Source organism: Heterocephalus glaber, unplaced genomic scaffold, assembly GCF_053883595.1.
Source record: "Heterocephalus glaber isolate CG9 unplaced genomic scaffold, H.glaber_assembly_v1.0 deba00001442, whole genome shotgun sequence".
Taxonomy (NCBI): Eukaryota; Metazoa; Chordata; class Mammalia; order Rodentia; family Bathyergidae; genus Heterocephalus; species Heterocephalus glaber.
In genome coordinates this window covers 26,691,886-26,710,736 of record NW_028258296.1, presented here as the reverse complement: position 1 = coordinate 26,710,736, position 18,851 = coordinate 26,691,886, and the positions used below count along the sequence as shown (strand labels likewise).

General features: G+C 39.4%; 1 protein-coding gene across 2 annotated transcripts in view; it reads left to right on the top strand.

Moving 5' to 3' along the window:
* The window catches only part of Tgfbr3 (transforming growth factor beta receptor 3), a 209,987-nt gene that overhangs the window by 177,500 nt on the left and 13,636 nt on the right, over positions 1-18,851 (top strand). For both annotated transcript variants that reach the window (XM_004841284.4, XM_004841283.4), the window contains exons 13-16: positions 3,170-3,469; positions 6,431-6,548; positions 14,655-14,696; positions 17,027-17,134. In XM_004841284.4, coding sequence (XP_004841341.1) covers positions 3,170-3,469; positions 6,431-6,548; positions 14,655-14,696; positions 17,027-17,134 — 568 coding nt within the window. The remainder of the gene's footprint in view (positions 1-3,169; positions 3,470-6,430; positions 6,549-14,654; positions 14,697-17,026; positions 17,135-18,851) is intronic.

Here is an 18,851-nt window from a genome sequence, read left to right as displayed (position 1 = left end):
TGTTTTGAGAGTGTTTTTCTTTCTTTGGGTGCCCCTACATTCCCTGCTGAGGAAAAAGCACTGCTTTCTACATGCTGTTCCTAATCATAGCTCTCTCCTAATCCAAGGTTGCTGTTTTCCTCTCGCTTTCCTGGCTGCGCAATCCACATGCGCCTTTGGTCAGCGGCTTCCCATTGTGCTGTGGATTTTAGCGGCATTGTTTAACTGCACTTTGTTCTTTTCTAAATATGTGCCTGGCTTGGCTAATTTATGGCTTTGCTAGTTTATCCTAATCAGTGGTTAATCTTCCTTGTGTATCTTACCCTGGATATTTTGGGGCTTTTTCCTTCATCCTTGCAGTGTTGGGTTACTTGAAATATATTATTGGTAGGTTTTTCCCTCCCTTTTTATTCTTGTTTTCCCACCATATCCTTTCAAATATCATCTGTATTGTGTGTAGTTAAATTTAGTAAAAAGTGGACCAAATCTTTGTACCAAAATATTTTAAGTATTGAGTACATCAAGGAGAATTTAGGGATGGGGAAAATGTTATAAACTGTTTTATTTTAAAAATTGATTTAAACTACCTAAAATATAAGAGAATCTGTAAATGTTTTGCTAAATAGGACAGCAACCAACTATGCCTCATCTTTGTTTTCCACTTTGCACTCCACTGCTAGTAGGAAATTTTTTTTACTTAGGTTAAGTGAAACTTATAAATCATTGACTTGGTCTAAAGAACTACTTCCTGGTTTCTTCTCCCTGACATTCTTATCCTTTCCCCAGATCTTCCATTCCCTCTAGGCCACAATTCCTCCTCTAATCCAAGACATTAACAGTTCTGCCGCCTGTTCTTTGGTCATCTTTGGGTGATTGTTATTAATATAATGGCAATTTCTCTTTTAGTTAATTTGTCTTGAAGAATTAAAGAAGAAAACAGTTTGTAACCCTCCAAATTTAAATCTAGAATCATGCTACTAATTGACTGCCTAGAAGCTGTGTTGTTCACATGTAACATTTTTTATTCATACATATCTGCAGCACATAAATGATTACACTTATCGTGGGGAATTGGTACATGTACATAATACATCTTAATTCTTTTCTTTCCATCCCCTACCCACTGCCCCCTGTTCTTTGCAACTCTTGGTCCCCTTCCCATTTGTAAAAGCTCTGTTTTCATTTTTCTTTCTTTAGTTCTTTTTTCATCCCCCCCGCCAATTTCTTGTTAGCCCATCCATTTGAAAGAGGTCTTCCTATTTTCTGTTTATCTATTATTTGTGTGTGTGTGTTTCTCAAAGTGGGATTTATGCTTTCTGCCATACAGAAAGATAAACTTGAGGCATTTGTAGGTAAATAGATGTTCCTTGAGGGCATAATATTAAGTGAAGCACATATAACTTCTACATTCCTAATCTGATTACCTAGAAGTCAGACTACCCAGAGCTTGTTGTTGAAATGTAACTTTTATATTACTGATTCTCTCACTAACTATACCGTATAAGTATTACTGTCTTCATTCTTTAATTGAGGATACTGAGTCTCAGGGTACACACATGAGCAGCAGAGCGTGTGGTTTCCTTGAACTTGTGTCACTCCAAAGCCTGTAGTGTTCTACTACTCACTTACTGTCCATTTCGTTTGTTTGTTTAGCATTGCTGGGGATCAAACCCAAAACCTCACACATGGAGGGCAAGTGCTCTACCTTGAAGTTGTATCCCCAGCCTTTCAGTATATTTAAGCATAAAAGATTTGCTGATATTTTTTCCCCTCCAAGACAACTTTTTGGGATACCCTAAACATTCTGCCATTACATACTTCCTTTGAGAGTAAGATTTGCAGTACTTTTGTTAGACATTTTTAGTGAGTTGCACATGATGAGCTCTGAGCTCATGTTAAAGGATACTTTTTGCTACTAGGATATATGTAATTTACCATCTTTCCAAGATAGAATATCTTGTTCTGCAGAAATACTATAAAAATAATAATGTGTGAATATTTACAGAATGTCACTCCAAAGTGACATTGTCATTATCGTCTTCATTAGCATCCTCCTGCTTTCATCATCTTCGTTGTTGAGTACTGTATAGTACTCACACAGAGATCTTTCATATAGTGCTGTGGATTCAAAGCCCCATTTGGTGTCAGGGATTTCCCCTGGGTATCTCAGAATGGAAAGTTTATTTATCTCTCCACATCTTTTGAAAGGATCGTGGGGCTTTTGGCCCATAGGTAAGAACTAACTTTATTTCTAAAGTGTCTAAGTTTATTTTGATCCTAAGTTTAGTTGAGGAATGAGGCATATAGAAGGAGGAAGGGCAGTTCACAAAGTGATCCACATGTTACCAAATGGAGAATCAGTCTGTTCTGGGGATTTTAGCTGAGTTCAGGATAGTTGAGGTTTGATTCTGTTTATACTTCGCTAACCACTACTTCCTGTTTCTAAAGAAAAGAACCTTAACAAGATTTGGACATGGCCCAGACAAATGTTTTGTAAGAGGGAAGTGTAAATGAGTTGGAACTGTTTCCAGATTAGATTTCCCTTAAAATAACCGTGGGCTTAAAGAGTGAAGGGAGAGTATTTGGCAAGGCTGGTGTGGTCCTGTGAGCAGCTGGGACACTTTGCCAGGCCTGTGATGGCCACCAGATTGCATTGTCTGTTATCCAGCCCCAGAGGCAGCTCTGCCTACTCCCTAACAAAGGAGAACTTAAGATGAATCTGGAGTTTTACTGTAATGTTCTAGGTTTGCTCTGATTTGTTGCAGTTTAGAAGCTCAGTCTTTCCTGCCTGTGTTAACTAGATTCTGCCTCTCTACTTTTTTTTTTTTTAGCAATTTTTAACACACTGCTATAACATTAGGGCTTTTAGCTGTGGGTGTTTTACTTTGGAAAATTCAGTCAGGTGCATGGTGTGCTTTTATTTTCATCTCTCAGGAGTTCTGGCAGGTTGAGACAGACATTCATGTTGCATTTGAAACATAGTAGGATAACACTTGAACTAAATAATTCACTGTCATCATCCATATCAAGTTTAAATGGAAAATATCTCTTTAATGAATATATGCTACTACCAAACATGTTTTGAAAATAAAGTAATATCTCATCCAAAGGGCTATATTGGTATATTGTCTTCATGCTTAAATAAAAGACGCTTACTAATGTCTGAATTTATCTTTCTGTTCTTTTGTAGGTGTCTGTCACTAAGGCTGACCAAGAACTAGGATTTGCCATCCAAACGTGCTTTATCTCTCCATCTTCAAACCCTGATAGGATGTCTGATTATACCATCATTGAGAACATTTGTCCTAAAGATGAATCTGTGAAATTCTACAGTCCCAAGAGAGTGCACTTTCCTATCCCACAAGCTGAGATGGATAAGAAGAGATTCAGCTTTGTCTTTAAGTCCATGTTCAACACCTCACTGCTCTTCCTGCAATGTGAGCTGACACTGTGTACCGAGAAGGAGAAGGATCACCAGAAGTTGCCTAAGGTGTGTGGGACTTCCATCCAGAGGGACTGGCTTTTTGGCATTGTTACACAAGATAGTGACCTCCTGGGGAAGTTGAATCCCAGGTTATTTCAAGTTGAGGCTTTTGGTTTTGGAATCGCCCAGTTGAAGTAATAAAATCAGTGTGAGCAGGGAACCGTGAGTTTTATGGAGTCTTGTAGAATAAATCCTGATGGTATGTTTTTTTTTTCTTTCTATGTATGCTACTTAGTCGTACCTTATGAGTGATAAATCAGTACTGTTTTCCATTGAGGGAGAGGCTTGGCTTTATCTCTGGCTAGTGAGCTAGTGTGCAGTGCCAGAATTGCAGCAAGGCGAAAGGACAAGTTCAGTGTGAGGATTAATTTTTCCAGGTCCCGCTGAGACTTGGATTACAATTGTTTTTTGACCTTCTCTGTATGAATTATAAGGTTGACTTGTCTCAGAAGGATTTCTAAGGGAAACTAAAAAATATTTTACTTTTTCTCAGTTTCATATCAGTTCATTGTGTTTATCTCATGTCACTCCTCATATTGAACCAGTACATTCGGTTGCCATAACAGAAATCAGAACCCTTTGGCCTTGCTGGAATGCTACTGCAGGGGTTCCACAAGGTTAATTATGATACCTCGTTAGGTTGGCCTTATGTGGGAAAGGAATCTTCTGTTATAACTTTGTTTCAGTGACTTGCTATAATTATGTGTGACTTCCTATGTGCATTTATGTGGTAGATACCACACAGAATAAGGTAGTTTCTTATCCTTTTGTAGGCACTTATCAATCTCAGAGGCTAAGAATCAAGCTGTATCATTAATAATGTATTGTAGAAATCTCTTATTTAATATATAGGCTATAAGAAATAGGTGTAGAAGGAAAAATGATCATATTCTACTAAATTACCATGTATCTGAATCCCTTGCATTATTATATTTCTCTAGGCATCTGTTTCTTTGAGAATTTTGTCTACCTATGAAAACACAGCAGATCTGATTATAATCATTAGGGTACACACACAAGGTGACTTAGACTGTATTTGTTTCATTGCTTTTTAAATCATTAATGTCTTAGCTTCATGGACATGTCACTTTCCAGTGACTGTGAAATCAGGGCTCAGTGGACAGTGGTAGAGAACCATGAGGACTGAGTGCTTAGCTGTGGGACCCAGCTGTTTCCTCCAAGCAGAAAGGCAACTTTTAGGAGTTAAGCATTTCATAGAGGAAGCCTGACACTTAGCAGCAATCCTGGTTGGTGGCTTTGGCTGTTGCCTGTCTTGGGGTCTGCCGAAAGCATCTTAGCTTCATAGTGTGTTAATCTGTGAAAATTAAACTTAATATTTCCTTCTAGAACTCTTGTTCAGAGCCCCATGATGGGCTATGACCCTGAATTTCAAGTCCTGCCTCACCTCCAAGACAGTGGAAAGAGCATGGACAGTTGACAAGGAAGGCCTGCTGCTTGCTCATGGGATTTTAAGCAAGGCCTCTTCTCACCTGTTATATTTGCATCTATAAGTCAAAAATAGTAACACCTGGCTTCCCTCCTGGGTAGAAAAGCAAACAAGACAGTAGATATGATGCAGCATAGGCTTAGTGTAACTATTACTGCTGTCTTCTCATTTGCTGTTTGTAGGTAATATTTTCCTTATTTCTAATAACTTCTGAGAGTTTTCTATGACAGTATCCTAAGAATCTTCTAGAGGAAGGTTTCAAAGATCATTGAATCCAACCCTCCTCTTTTCTGATGAAATGGAGGTCCAGAGAGTCAAGTGTCTGGCCCAGAGTCACCCACTTGAGATACAGGTAGAATCCTTGACTGTTACTTAACTAACAGGACAGTAAGAGAATGAATACTGGAAAAGTGAAAATAAAATAGGAAAATAAAATGCAAATCTTTTGATAACCATAAAGAAAGCTTTTGTAAAGGCATTTCTCTTGTTTTGGGTAATGCTCTGTGGGGTCGTCTTCTTATAATGTATGTCTGACTTTTGTGTTGCCCAGAGCAGCCATGACAGATAAGCCTTACATGTCTGCTCATTTGTGATTGGGAGAGCTGGAATTTAACTAGCTTTTTGGGGGAATGGCTTGCCATGGAATTTTTAAATGATTGGCAAATGGGTGTCATTTAGAATGTCATCTATTGATAAGCATTGACAAAGAGCTAAAGTTATTTTTAAAGGGAAAGGTACTAGGGTGTGATCATACATTTTCCAGGTGTCATGAACCCCAGGCATACTCCTTATATGTTTGAGGCTTTAAATGAGCTAGAAGCTGTTGATCTCATGGCCTACACACCTGCACACCACTCCTGAGGACCTGAATTTTGAAACATGAAAAGCGAATGACCCTGGGCTGGGGATGTGGCTCAGTGGTATAGCACATACTTAGCATATGCAAGGCCCTGGGTTCAATCCCTAGCACCAAAACAAACAAAACCAAAAAGGCAGATGGCCTTGGAAAGTTTGATTTCTCAAAGCCTTTCCCAGGATTTAAAAAATCAAAACAAACTTGACAACATGATTATCTTTTTGGATAAGAAATGTAAAATCTGCCACCTTCATAATGTAATACATGAAGTTTCCCACAGTCACAAGCACTAATTACAGATATTTTTACAAACCATTTATATGAAGCCAGCTTGCTGAAAGGACATTAGTCATATAGTTCATATAGTTAGTTTTTCAAACTAACTCTAAAACTTCTAGTTGTTTTGTGGGAAGAAGGGTGAGGAGGACAATATTTATAAGCCATCCTGTGAGATTTGCACCTCCCCAGTGCAGCTGAAAATATGCTAGGCCTGCCACGATAGCTGTCTGATGAAGGTTCTTTGAAAAGCACACAGATCTCCTGTTTTCTTTGGTACACAGCTGTGAGCTGTCTGATAAGCGCCCATGAGGCAACTGTACAGGCCCAACTGGTGAGGGCACTTTCAAGCGACCCCTGACTCTGTGCTCTGCCCTGTCCCCCACAGTGTGTGCCTCCCGACGAAGCCTGTACCTCGCTGGATGCTGCCATGATCTGGGCCATGATGCAGAACAAGAAGACATTTACCAAGCCACTGGCCGTGATCCACCAAGCAGAACCTAAAGGTGCGCTTTGGGAGGCTTAGTCAGGGAATAGGAGACTCAGGGCTGCTCTGAAGAAGAGCCAGTACTATAAATCAAAGTCCAGTTTTAATCAAAAGAACTATTAGTAACCTTAGAAAAGCGTTCTTTGTCCACTTTAGCTAGTTCTTCTGCTGCCATTGTGACTGAGTTGTGATACCTTTGCCAATTATTTCTTTAAAAAATTAGACTAGGGTCAAGGTTGTCTTTGTCACAATGTCACTCTCCCTTATGTTTACATATGCTTCTGTGAGTGTGCAAGAAGTGGTTGGAGCTGCCCCTGTTGTACTGACAATTGCACACAGTCCATGGTCCATCTTTTTGTGTTCTACTGCCAGTGGTAGGGCTGGCTATAAAGTGTTGCAGCAAGATGATGATTGAGAGCCACTACCCAAATGCATTTAATAATTGTTTTCAGAATTTTATACAACTGTGTTTGTTACTGGAAGCCAAGGGGCCTCTTCCTACATGGGCAGGAACATTCAGCAAATGGTATCTTATCTAGTACAGAAGGAAGGAAGTGCCCTAAGAGGTATGGCATCAGGACCTGGGAGGACAAGGCAGGGCAGAGCCAGACCTGGCATAGGCTAGACCAGCTGATCCAGCAGAGCAGCAGCCCTAGGGGGATGTTAGGAGCAGAGATGAGGCTCTGTGGAATGTGAGGACAGCATCTGAGGGGGCGACCACATCATGGCTGCAGGGAGCACAAAACAGCAAGGACGCATCACGTAGCTGTCAACATCTGCCATTTGGTTTCACCAGATATCGCATGGGGTAGCTGGGCAGTTACAATGTCTCTGTCTAGAAACAACCTGTCCCGCTCCAGAAGCATTGCTATTTAGGGTATCAAACTAAGACTGGGAGCCTGAAGGTGGATTCTGTGCTGCCAAGGTGAGATATTCCAGGGCCAGGAGCTGCAGGCCGCAACCCCACACACACACCTGCCCCCGCCCAGGTGGAGAGGAGCCAGTGAACAGCCTGGTTCCAGCTGCTTAGCATTAGCAGGGAGACCTGCTGACTGGTGGTAACACCAGATCTAGGGGCACTTGTGATCTAAGCATTAGTGGCTTGGGGTGTGGCAGGCCTAGACAGCAGGCACGGCTCTGGAACAGATGGGACCTACCAGAACAGAAGTGTGTGGGTCCTGGTGGTTTCTTGTTTGGCTGAGTGAGTTTTGTAAGGGTGGCTGTGCTGTTGCAGTTGTCATATCTGGCTGTTGTAGCTCCCCCCCCCCCCCAATAGGGGTAGGTAGGTGAATGTAGGGATAGGACACTGGCTCCAGGCCCAGAGCCTACAACTCTGCTCTTGGCTTTTGCACTGACTGACTGTAAGACCACAGAGTATTCATCTCACCTCTTTGGGTGTCATTTTCATTACCTGGAAAGGAGGAATCTGGCCCACATAACTTCCAGAGCCCTCTCAGCTACAACACTTAGTGGTGCTGTTGGAAGGAGCAAAATAACTTTTAATTCATTTCCCAGCCATCCTAAAGCTGTTATGAGAAGGCATATTATTTGTTTAGTAGTTCTTCAGTAACATTTTTTATTGTTCTTTGTTTTATTTTTATTGATTGGTTTTCAACCATTTGAAAGTTATAAGTCTGTCTTTAAATGGGTTGCCCAAATACTAATTCCTTTCTCTTGGGTTCAGGAGAAAAAAAATAAGAATTAATTGTGTTTCAAAGCAATCACAATTGGGCAATAGCTGGCTCTGTTTTATGCTATGGAAGCAATTTAACAATAGCAGCAGCTACCTTGTACCCCAACTGTTACTCTTACCTCTTTAGAGAGGTAATTCTGCTGTAATTGAAGGCAGCAGCTCGCTTTTTCCTGTGCCAAACAATAATTACCCATTAATACTGCAGGAGTATAACTTCCAGCAATTCATTCATTCTTTTAATTCTAGTGATATTTTTCTTAGTAATTTCTCTTGTAAATTAGGTAATTACCTTTATTCAAACTTTGTGTAATTATACCAAAAGTTCAGTGTTTTCTTTATGTAAAAGTTCAAGAGGAAAGTTTTACCAAGTATGAAAGCAATTTCATGAGATTTGCTGAGGCTAGATTTTAGTGGAGAAGCATGTGGGTGAAGAAAGTTTTTGCTTAGGTTTCTTAAACAAATTGAGAAAGTTAAACTTTAGGTTAGCTTTCCAGGAGTGGTATGCAAATTAACTGTCTAACTTTGCACTGAATGGATAGGTTTTCTGGCAATTTTCAGCTCTGTGATGACCTCTCTTACCTTTTATATTTGTATTACTTGACTCTAAAATCATTTCTCCTCAGAGCAAAACATTGGAGTCTGCACTTTCTCTTCACAGGGAATTGGAATAGTCCTTTGAATAGGGAAGGTGACCATTTGCCTAATAGCATTGCCTTATTTGAATAATAAGTGGGTCATGAATATTCTTCCAGGGAATAGGCAGATCCCTATTGAGATGAAGTTTTGGCGGTAAAATTTCCCCAACCCCCAGGGGATGCTTCACTATCCTATTCTACATTGGTGCCCTTTGAAGGCCATGCCAAAGTTCCAGCTCTCCCTGTCCATTTGATTCATCTTATTTTTAAATGGGCGGGTTTTCTGGGGGTAACAGATAAAGGCAGAGAGCCAGGCAGAGAAAGTGGTGACTGCCGCTGCCAATAATAACACGGACATCCTTCAGGTGATGTTTTCTTCCTCCAGGAGCAGGGAGAATAGGCCATTAAGAGTACATAAATATTTTTGGGTTCCTCTTCCAGGGCACTATTTGTAATGGAGCACATCTTTGCCACCTTTGATCTCTAAGTCCTTTGGGAACCAGTGTTCTTTTCCTACTTAAACTTTCAACAGTAAATGAAGGTGCTGGTGGTGGTGATGATCTAACATTTATTAAGCATTTACTTGGTACAGGTCTCTGTGTTAAATGCTTTATGTGGATCATTGTATTTAATCTTCATGGCACCCCTGTGTAAAGAGGTTAAATAACCTGCCCACAGTCATGCAACCTATAAATGGCAGGGTTGGATTTCAAACCCAGGTCTTTGATCCTACAGCCTATGTTCTTAAACCCTATGCCTCATCCCAAATGGAAGTCAATTCTAGTTTTTAATAAAAACTACCAGGAACATAAGCATCTTTCCCTTCATATTTCCCTTCCCTCTCTTCATCCCTTTTCGCATTGGTATTCAAGATACCCGCCAAACACTGGGTGAAAGGAGGGAAGAATTTTGAAAGAAAGATGAATTCTTTTAGAAGTTTGTTCTTCTAAAAGTTTAAGATGTTAGGAAATGTGTAAACTGTTTAAAAGTATATTAAAGTTCAGAAAAAGTTCTGTGATTTTGGATTATAACTCACAGCCCCCCACCCCCCAAACCATGAATAGTTTATGCATTCTATGGTTTATGGCAAAACAATTAAAATACTTGAGGTAGTGCCATCCTACCATGCTTTGTGAAATATTTTGAAGTACAGTCATGCTAGTACTGTTTGCTTTGGATGCTGTGACCACTCTTTACAGGATTTGAGAACAGTTGGGCTTACACAAATAAAGATGGCTACTCTACGTCAGTGCTGATTTTAAAAAATGGTAAGAGGGAGGATAATCTTTCTTCTGAAACAAGGTGCATGTACACAAAGAAGTGTGGACATAAAACAGCAATAAATGTCTTCCCCAAATTTGCTCTGATTCATATGCAGTATATGATTCTTAGCAAGTTAAATGTTTGAAATACTGAATTTTCTCCAAATTTCCACTATATAACTTTAACAGATAAAAGCACCTGCATATCGTGAACATGCAATAAATGTTGATTTCCTCTCCTCAACCTCTCAGCCACACTAGCAGGGTTTTTTTGGAGGGGCGGGTGAGATGGAAAAAAAAATTGTGAGTGACAAATAGAAATGAATCCAAGAGAGGCATTACTTTTTGGAACACACATGTGATTTTTCCAGAACAAAATACTCTAAAAGCCTAGCCAACTTTTGTCCTCAAGGTAGAGATGAAGGAAAACAGTGGAAAGATAGTAGAAATGTTTCACTGACAGACTAAGGCATTCAGTCTCTCTCCAACTGAGAGGGTATTAGAGGAATTTTTATAATTTTATGTGCTTCATATTTTAAAAACTTTATTTTATAAAATTTCAAATATATACAAAAATAGAATGAACTGTCACGAGCCTACCAGCTGGGTTTACCAGCTATCTACTCATGGTAAATCTTGTTTTATCACTTCCAATTGCCCACCAAATTATTTGGAAGAAAACCCAGACAGTTAATTTCATCCAGAAATGTGCCAGTATGCATCTCAATAACCATCTTTGATGGTTAAGAACCATCAAAAAATCTAAAGCTCCACCTGCTGCACAAGTGCAGGGACCCAAGTTCGATCCCCGGTACCAAAAAAAAAAAAAAACAACAACAAAAAAAACAAACTAAAGCAGGGAACCAATGATTAGATCATTTAAAAAGTTGATTCTGAAAGCAGTGTGAAGATTGGGTTGCTGGAGCAAGTGCACAGTAGTGGGGTATATATACCATTTATGATTATTTAGTCCACAATAATGTTTATTGTGTCCTTATTATATGTTAGGGATATAATTGACAGAGTATCCTATCTTTAAGCCTTTCCAGTCTAGTAGAGTGTTTCTCAATTGGAACAGTATCAGCATTTTGGGCTAGGTAACTATTATGGGGGGACTGTCCTATGCATTGTAGAATGTTTATAGCACCTACTAGATGCCAATACAGCTCCTCTAGTTGTGACAACCCATTGTTTCTAGACATTTCCACATTTCCAAAGTCACCCTCAGGTGAGAACCACTGTCTAGTGGCATGATACAGACAAGTGAACAGGCCTTTGCAATGCATGCCATAAATATTGAAAGAACCCAGAAAAAGAGTTCAGAAACTGTGACGATTAGTAAAAATGTGCCTTAAATGGAGCCTGCACAAAGCCTCCTGAGTCTTCAGGAGACTTTCTCTATCCTCCCCTCTTTGCCAAATGTCAGTAGATGTGGTACCAGTTGGACGCCTTGTTTCCCTTTAGGCTTGCTCAGGCTTATGGTGTTTAGAACTGAACTGAAAACTGTAAGTCAAAAGCTGTGGTTGGTTACTCATGCATAACCCCAGGTATATACCATTTATGAAAACCATGCCCAACAATCTGAGGAAGGAAATTTTGGTTGTAGAGGTAGACCAAAATTTGCTCAGAGTATATGAAAAGATTTAATTCAGAATGATGATTATAGCTTATTCTTTCTGCAGAGAAGTCTATTAAAATTCTCTTTGCAGCAATAGCCAGGATCCCTTTCTTACAATCTTATCCTTAAACCCACAGTAAATATTGTTACATACACTCTTTTCCTTTCAGCATGCCAACTCAATTATAGGGTTCTGGTGGATATGAAACCATTTTAGTTAGACTTAGGGCTTAGGGGATCTGGGGACAAAAACGTTAGAGGATAAAATTTTAACTTTAGCTCTGGAGCCTGTGCTTGTTACTGTTTGTGCACAGTCATGAAGAAACTTCACCCGGGAGAAACAACTGCTCTGTTTAGCTCTCTGAGAAGGCCCCTGTTCGGGGTGGGGAGAGAAGATTAGATCATAAGTCCATTAAGAATTTTAAAACAGTGCCATCCATCACACAGCCGTTAAATTCTCACATATGAAGTCTCCTTAGGGAAGAATCATCATTTTTAAACCACTTGGGGATTCTGAGTGACAGAGTTTAACCACAAGCGGTCGATTGGATGGAACTCTTCCCAGAAGTGTGTATACTTCTCTCATGATGCACACTACTGAGACCTTTAAATGCCTTTGGACTTAGTTCAGTGAATCAAACTACTATTTCTTGAAAGCGGGTGAATTTTGTGGTTAGATACCCCTACTTCTTAGGACTTGGGGAGTTTACAATGAGAATATTAAGTGAAGGGTTTTTGTCAATTGGTAAGACACCATGCAAATGTAAAAATGTAAGGAGTCACCATTATTACTGCTCCCAGTAAGGCTGATGGGACCAAACTCCCAGAAGAGTTTTATTTTGTGGTTAGTGGAGGGAGTATGTGTTTTGCAAACAATCCTCTCTCCTTTTACCCTGTTGACCTTCTTTATTTTTTATAAACATCAACATGCTGGTTCTTTGGTCAAATTTTCACAAGTTCTTTTTGCTTCACCATAGATTTCAGCATAAGGTGTGTGTTCCTTCTTTAGGGAATGCAAGTGGAGAAGAGAGAGAGAGGCACTAAACACATACTACTTTTAAACTCTGAACAGAAGGGTGCTTTTTCTAGAAAGGGCTGGAGAGAGAATATTTTTCATTTGCAACACATACAGTAGTTCCTCTCTTGACTGCTCAGTTTTGCTGTTGTAGAATGAAAGCCATAGACAATATGTTCATTGTGGCTATGACCATATTGAACTTCATTTTGCATTGAATTTGAATTTCATACAAACTTTCATGTATGTTAAGCAATAGTCTTCTTGGGCCAGGCCTGGTGGCACACGCCTGTGATCTCAGCACTCAGGAGGCTGAGGCAGGAGGATTGCCATGAGTTAGATGCTAACCAGGGCTACATAGTGATAAGTTTAAGGGCAGCCTGAATTATAGAGTAAGACCCTGTCTCAAAAAAAAAAGTCTTTTGGGCCGGGGATTTAGCTCAGTGGTTCCGGTGCCTGCCTCGCAAGCACAAGGTCCCAAGTTCAATCCCCAGTACCAAAAAAAAAAGAAAAAAGTCTTTTGATTTTTAAGAAATTATTTTAAAATATAAAACCTGTTCTTAGCTCATTGACCATATTGTCCTGGACCCTGGTCTGTGCCTCGTTCACAGTTAAGGATCGTGAGGCTATGCACAAGCAGTAACTCAGTCAGTGCTCCCTGGCTAAGGACAGAATGACACTCTCAGTCACTCAGCCTGGGAGGCAGGAGTCTGGAATTCTGGTTCAACCCCTGCCCTGATGTTTTCCAGCTGTGACCTTGGGCTAGTCACAGGATATCAGAGTCTCAGGCTGCTTGTTTTGTAAAATAGTGATAAAAATTCTTTCTCTGCCTCCCTCACAACACTGAGGTGGACCCCAAATGAAATCTTGGCTGGGTAGCACTTTATCAACATGAAGCATTCTAGAAATATTGAGGCATACAAGCATTTTAATAGTCTTGTTTCCTCCTTTTACAAAAACACATAGATGAGTAAGAACTAGACCTTGCCCAGCAAGCCCCCCCCCGCCCCCCGCAAATTAGTATATGATGTGACACAAATGTAGCAGAAGAGGGGTGAAATGACCCGGGTGGGAGAGACCAGCCCTGCCGGGGGTGGCTGGAGCTGGAAGGGCTCCCAGCAAACGTGCCAACAAAGCAGGTCTCAGGGAAGAAGGGGTGATGATGTGGAGCATTATGGGCATCTTGGGGAGCTTACGTAAGTTTGAGGAGCCCAGCATGGGTAAAGGTCACCCTCAGGAAAGCAGGTAATGAATGCTTTGTATCTGATGCTGAACAGTTTGGATTTTTCCCTGTAAACAAAGAGAAGTCGTTAAGTGGCTTAATCAGAGCAATACATGATCATCTCTGGACTCTAGAAAATTCACTCCAGGGGCTGATGTGAAGGAGGAAGGAGAGGGGCTGGTAGTGGTGGAGACCTTTGGTAATGAAGATGAGTAATGAAAAAGAGCTGAGCTGTAGGACAGTAGCATTCAAAGGACAGAAGAGTAAAGATATGAAATGTGTAAATTCTTAACAGAATATTTTAAAAGTAGAATAATATTGTGAGTACATCAGAGAAGCACAATATTAAAGGTATTAAGTCCCTTTGTAAGTAAATGTAAAGAAACATACACAGACTCAAATTCCCTAAGTTAAGGTGCTTGCCATCAAATTTTCTTCAAATTGGAAAGCCTCTAGAATTAATCATTAACAAAGTAGTGCCTAAAATTTCTGGGTAACTCACATTACAGTTTTGACTTCTAAAGAGGATCATTGACTGTGCCTTCACAAATTTATTAACAAACTCTGATATGTATTTATTAACAAATACAAAATGGTGACTTCTGCTGAAATTTTAATGACCCTTTGCTTAAATCTTGGTTTTCTCATAGAACACATTATGATTTATGCTTTTGTTTCAGAAAAAGTTCCAAGCATGAAGGAATCAAATCCAGTTCCTCCACGTAAGTCTTTATGCAACTCTTTCAAAATAAAGCCTCCTGGGCTTTTATAAGAATGAGTTGGTTAGTGAACATTTGGCAGACTGAGTTTTGATAAGGAGACTTCTGCTCTCATTCTCTTCTCCTCTTTCCTTCTTTTTTTCAGTTTTCTTTTCTCCTTTCCTCTGTCCTTTCTTCATCCTCCTCTTTGTTTTTTCTCTCCATATTTGGCATTTTAAAATATTAATTTCTTAATTCATTGCCACATGTGGCACAAATGGAAACATGGTAAACTAAGCCTTAGAGAGATTAGTTTGTTATTTGCATGCTTGTATCTGTTGTGATCCAAAAGCGTTAACATGCAGTTGTGCCAGTGGCTTACTTTAAGTGGTGGCAGCGGTACTTATCTACTCAGTGAAGTAGTCCTAAGGGAACTAGTTGCATTTTATTCAAAAGCATCTCTAGTCCAAGGAGTCTATTGTTTGTTTTTCTGTTTTTTGGTTTTTCAGAGAGGGTCTGCAAAAAATAATAATGATGATGATAATACAGCACAATACCGGTTACTACAGAATGAGTTGAAAATTCTGTACACAATTTCATCGTTTTGTACAGAACAAACTGTTCAGAAATATTTTAGTGAGTTGCCCGTGGTTGTCATGGGCATGAGTCAGGATTCCACCCTGGCTTTCTGGCTGCTCACCCAGAGTTCTTCTAATTTGACCTTGTTAGGAGAATCTGTGTTTTTTCTTTTCCTTCTCTGAGATTCCCAAGATGAGTCTGCAGGGCTGACCCCATTACATACATGTAAAAATCAGTCTGGAGAGTGCCTTTATATCAAGCTGCTTATATACTATTCCCTCAAGTGGATTATTTTAATAAAAGAGTGAAACAGTATGATAATCTCAGAAAGAGAGACCCATGTGATACACATTCTTTCATATCTAATCTGATTTTTTATGACATTTCCATCTTTGCAATTTTAAAATGTTTTCACTAAAAAATTGTAATCATATTTCATCTTTACATCTGTAGGCATAAAAAGTCAATTGTCTTTTAATATCTGCCTTAGTGACTGGATTAAATGGGTTGATGGCTTGGTTCATAGTAACCTCCATAGATCTCTACCCAGTTCTTATTCCTTCTAGGGGATCCTGATCCATTTTAATATCTTATTTTGTATACTTTGTGCCTCCAGTAGGTAAAGTTATCTTGCTTTTTAGAATTTAAATGAACAAAACAAAGGGCACAGGGGAAGAAGAGTGGTGTCCAGAAATGGGAGTTTGGATCATTCCTTTTTCTACCGTGACATACTTTCCTCAAGCCTTTTGGAGTGCTGGGGCTGCTTAAGGGTCATGTTTGTCTACAACTGAACTTTTTAGATTGATATGAACTGAAAAGCAAAAAGATTTGATTTATATAGAGATCATCTGGAGTTGATTCTGACTGGAGTGGAAAGTACAGGTAGTATTTAAATAGTGGGGAGATCTTACACCTTCAGTTTATATTAAAAGAGAACTTCAAATTTTTATTCCACCAAAACTCTGTCTCCCTTAGAAACTGATTTCAACTTTTTATAAGTTACTCAAAGATAGTTCTCTTAAATGAAAGGAAATATCCTATTTCTGTGGTCTGGAATTAATTTCACATATAAAAATCTTTGCCAAATGGATGAACAGTTGATTCTATTTATATGTTTTGCTGACCACAAAACTGATGTCACTGTCCACTGAGAAGTGATTTCTGTTCCACTCATAGATCACAGTTGGGAAAGTGTTAAAAAGTTTTTGCTACATAGTTATTAAGATTGAGGGTTTAATCAGTAAAATGTTACAATGCACAGGAATAATTTGTTCTTACTCTTATGTCTTCTTTTCACTCCCTTTAAGAAAAATAGTGTATATATTGTATATATTTTCTGTGCCATATGTTTCATTGTTGGAAGCTTTCAATGAAAAAGCAATCAAATTTGGACAATGGAAATTCACTCCATCTTCCAAAACATCTCATCCTGTGGATTTGCAGGGTACCCTCCATTCAAATAGTAGGTCCTCACATTGGGACACTGAGACCACAGGTTTAAGGTTTTACAGAATTTGCAGATCTGATTTTTAAAATTACTTTGTTGTTCAAAATAAGTTGCAAACTAAGAATATTTGGAAACCTGATAATTTTTCCTTTGACCCAAAATTTGCGAGTAACAAAATGCAGGGCATTTTATTGGGACTGTTATTATAGTCTCAGTTTTTATGAGCCAGTCCTCAGCTTTTGTAACAGTGCTTGTAAAATAAATATAAAATTGCTATGTATGATGCAGACTAACTTAGGGTATATGTATTGGTTTCCCTCTTTTATAGCAATTTTCCATGGTCTGGACACCCTGACTGTGATGGGCATTGCATTTGCAGCATTTGTGATCGGAGCACTCTTGACAGGAGCCTTGTGGTACATCTATTCCCACACAGGTCAGTGTGACTGTTCATTGTTGTTTGGTGCATGTCCTGTGTGCTTGCCACACAACAGACACTCGAGGTTTTGTTGGATGAATGAGTGAGAGAGAGAGAGAGAAAGTTCATTCCCACTATTTTCACATTTATGTGCTTGGCATAAATTACATTTTGTAAAAGTGGAATTTGCTTTAAGCAGTGGTAGAAAAGAAACATAAAAACTACGTTCATTGCAGTTGTGATGGTGGTGACATTTGGCTTCTAATGAAGCTTTTTTGTCATTAAAGTGTAAAGAAAATTAATGTAGATAACTGGAAATATAAGCTATGTATTCAAAGCTAAAGACTTCAGAATAGACAGAAATGTATAGAAAGTGAAAAAGGAAGCCCAGAGTATAGTACCACATCTGCACAGGGTTGAGCACTGTCCATCAGAGTTCCTAATCAGTGACTTAAACCAGAATTTCTCAACCCTTTGATAAATGTAAAACTCTTGTATCTTTCTACGAAGCTATTTAAAATTTCAAAATATATTTTCGTGAATTGAAGAAAAATAAAACTTGCAACAAAGCATTTTGTTTTTTAAGCTGTATTCCCCCAACCCCTAAAATTGTGATGTGCCCTCACACCCTCCCTCCCCGACCCCAGAAAGTTCCAAGGTTGAAACACATGGGCCAGAGCTGAGAGCCTGTTCTGACACAGGATCAGTGGGGGCGGGGGTGGTTTGGTGAGGAAGGAACCTGTGGACTATTGCCTTCTGTTGCTTCCTTCTTAATATCTCTGCCAACATGGGTAAGAAGAGCGAGCATTTTGAGTCTAGAGAACTAGCTGGCTCTGTTTGTTCATGAATACTTGCAGTGTACACTGCGAACCTGGGCAAACTGGTAGATTGATCAGGGAGAAGTAAGGAGCAGGTCTAGCCTGTGTTTAGAACTTCACTCATTCTTCATTGAACCAATAAATGCTATGATCTTTTGCTTCACCTTGAGCTGTTTAACTAGCCCAGGTGAAAGGATGACTAGTTTAAAGGCAAGAGAGCCACTGACAGACATCTTTGGGTGTGATATCTTAATTCCTTTGATTGCTAGACAAAACCTCAAATTGTTAAGAGAGAGAGAAAAAGACACATGATCCAGACATCCTTTATTAGTGAAAAATCTCAGGCTCTTTTCCGTGAATTTTTACTTCTAATACTGTACCCCATGGCTAAAGTACCTATGACAGAAAAAGAGGAGCAAACTTTTGTGTCTGGCATAGGAAATTCATCCAATTCAAAGCTAACATCTTGGTAAAAGTTTAGCAGAGTTTAATAGTGGAGCTCTGAGTCCTCAGATTGTTGTTCCTATTAGGCAACCTTTGAAGTATGTTTCATATGAGAGAAAATAAGACTCTTAAGTGTAATGAGTCTCAGTATTATATAAACGCCTGTGAATCAGTTTAGGAGTATGCTTCCTCATGAGCAGGTTTATCGAAGGACCAGAAGGGACAGCTTTTAGCAGAGTAGAATTTATAGTGTAAGTAATTTTAATCTCAGAAATACTGACATGTTCAGATCTCAAACTAACAGCTCTTCAAAACCTTTTCCAACCCCCTGTGTGGCTGAGAGGTTCTAGGGTTGTTGGCAGCCTCTGTTGTCTGTTAAGAATGAACTTGAAAGTACTCCAAGAAGACTGAGTAGCCCCAAGGACTTTATATGAGGGCAGTCACCCCACAGAAGCTTTCCATGTGTCTGTCCA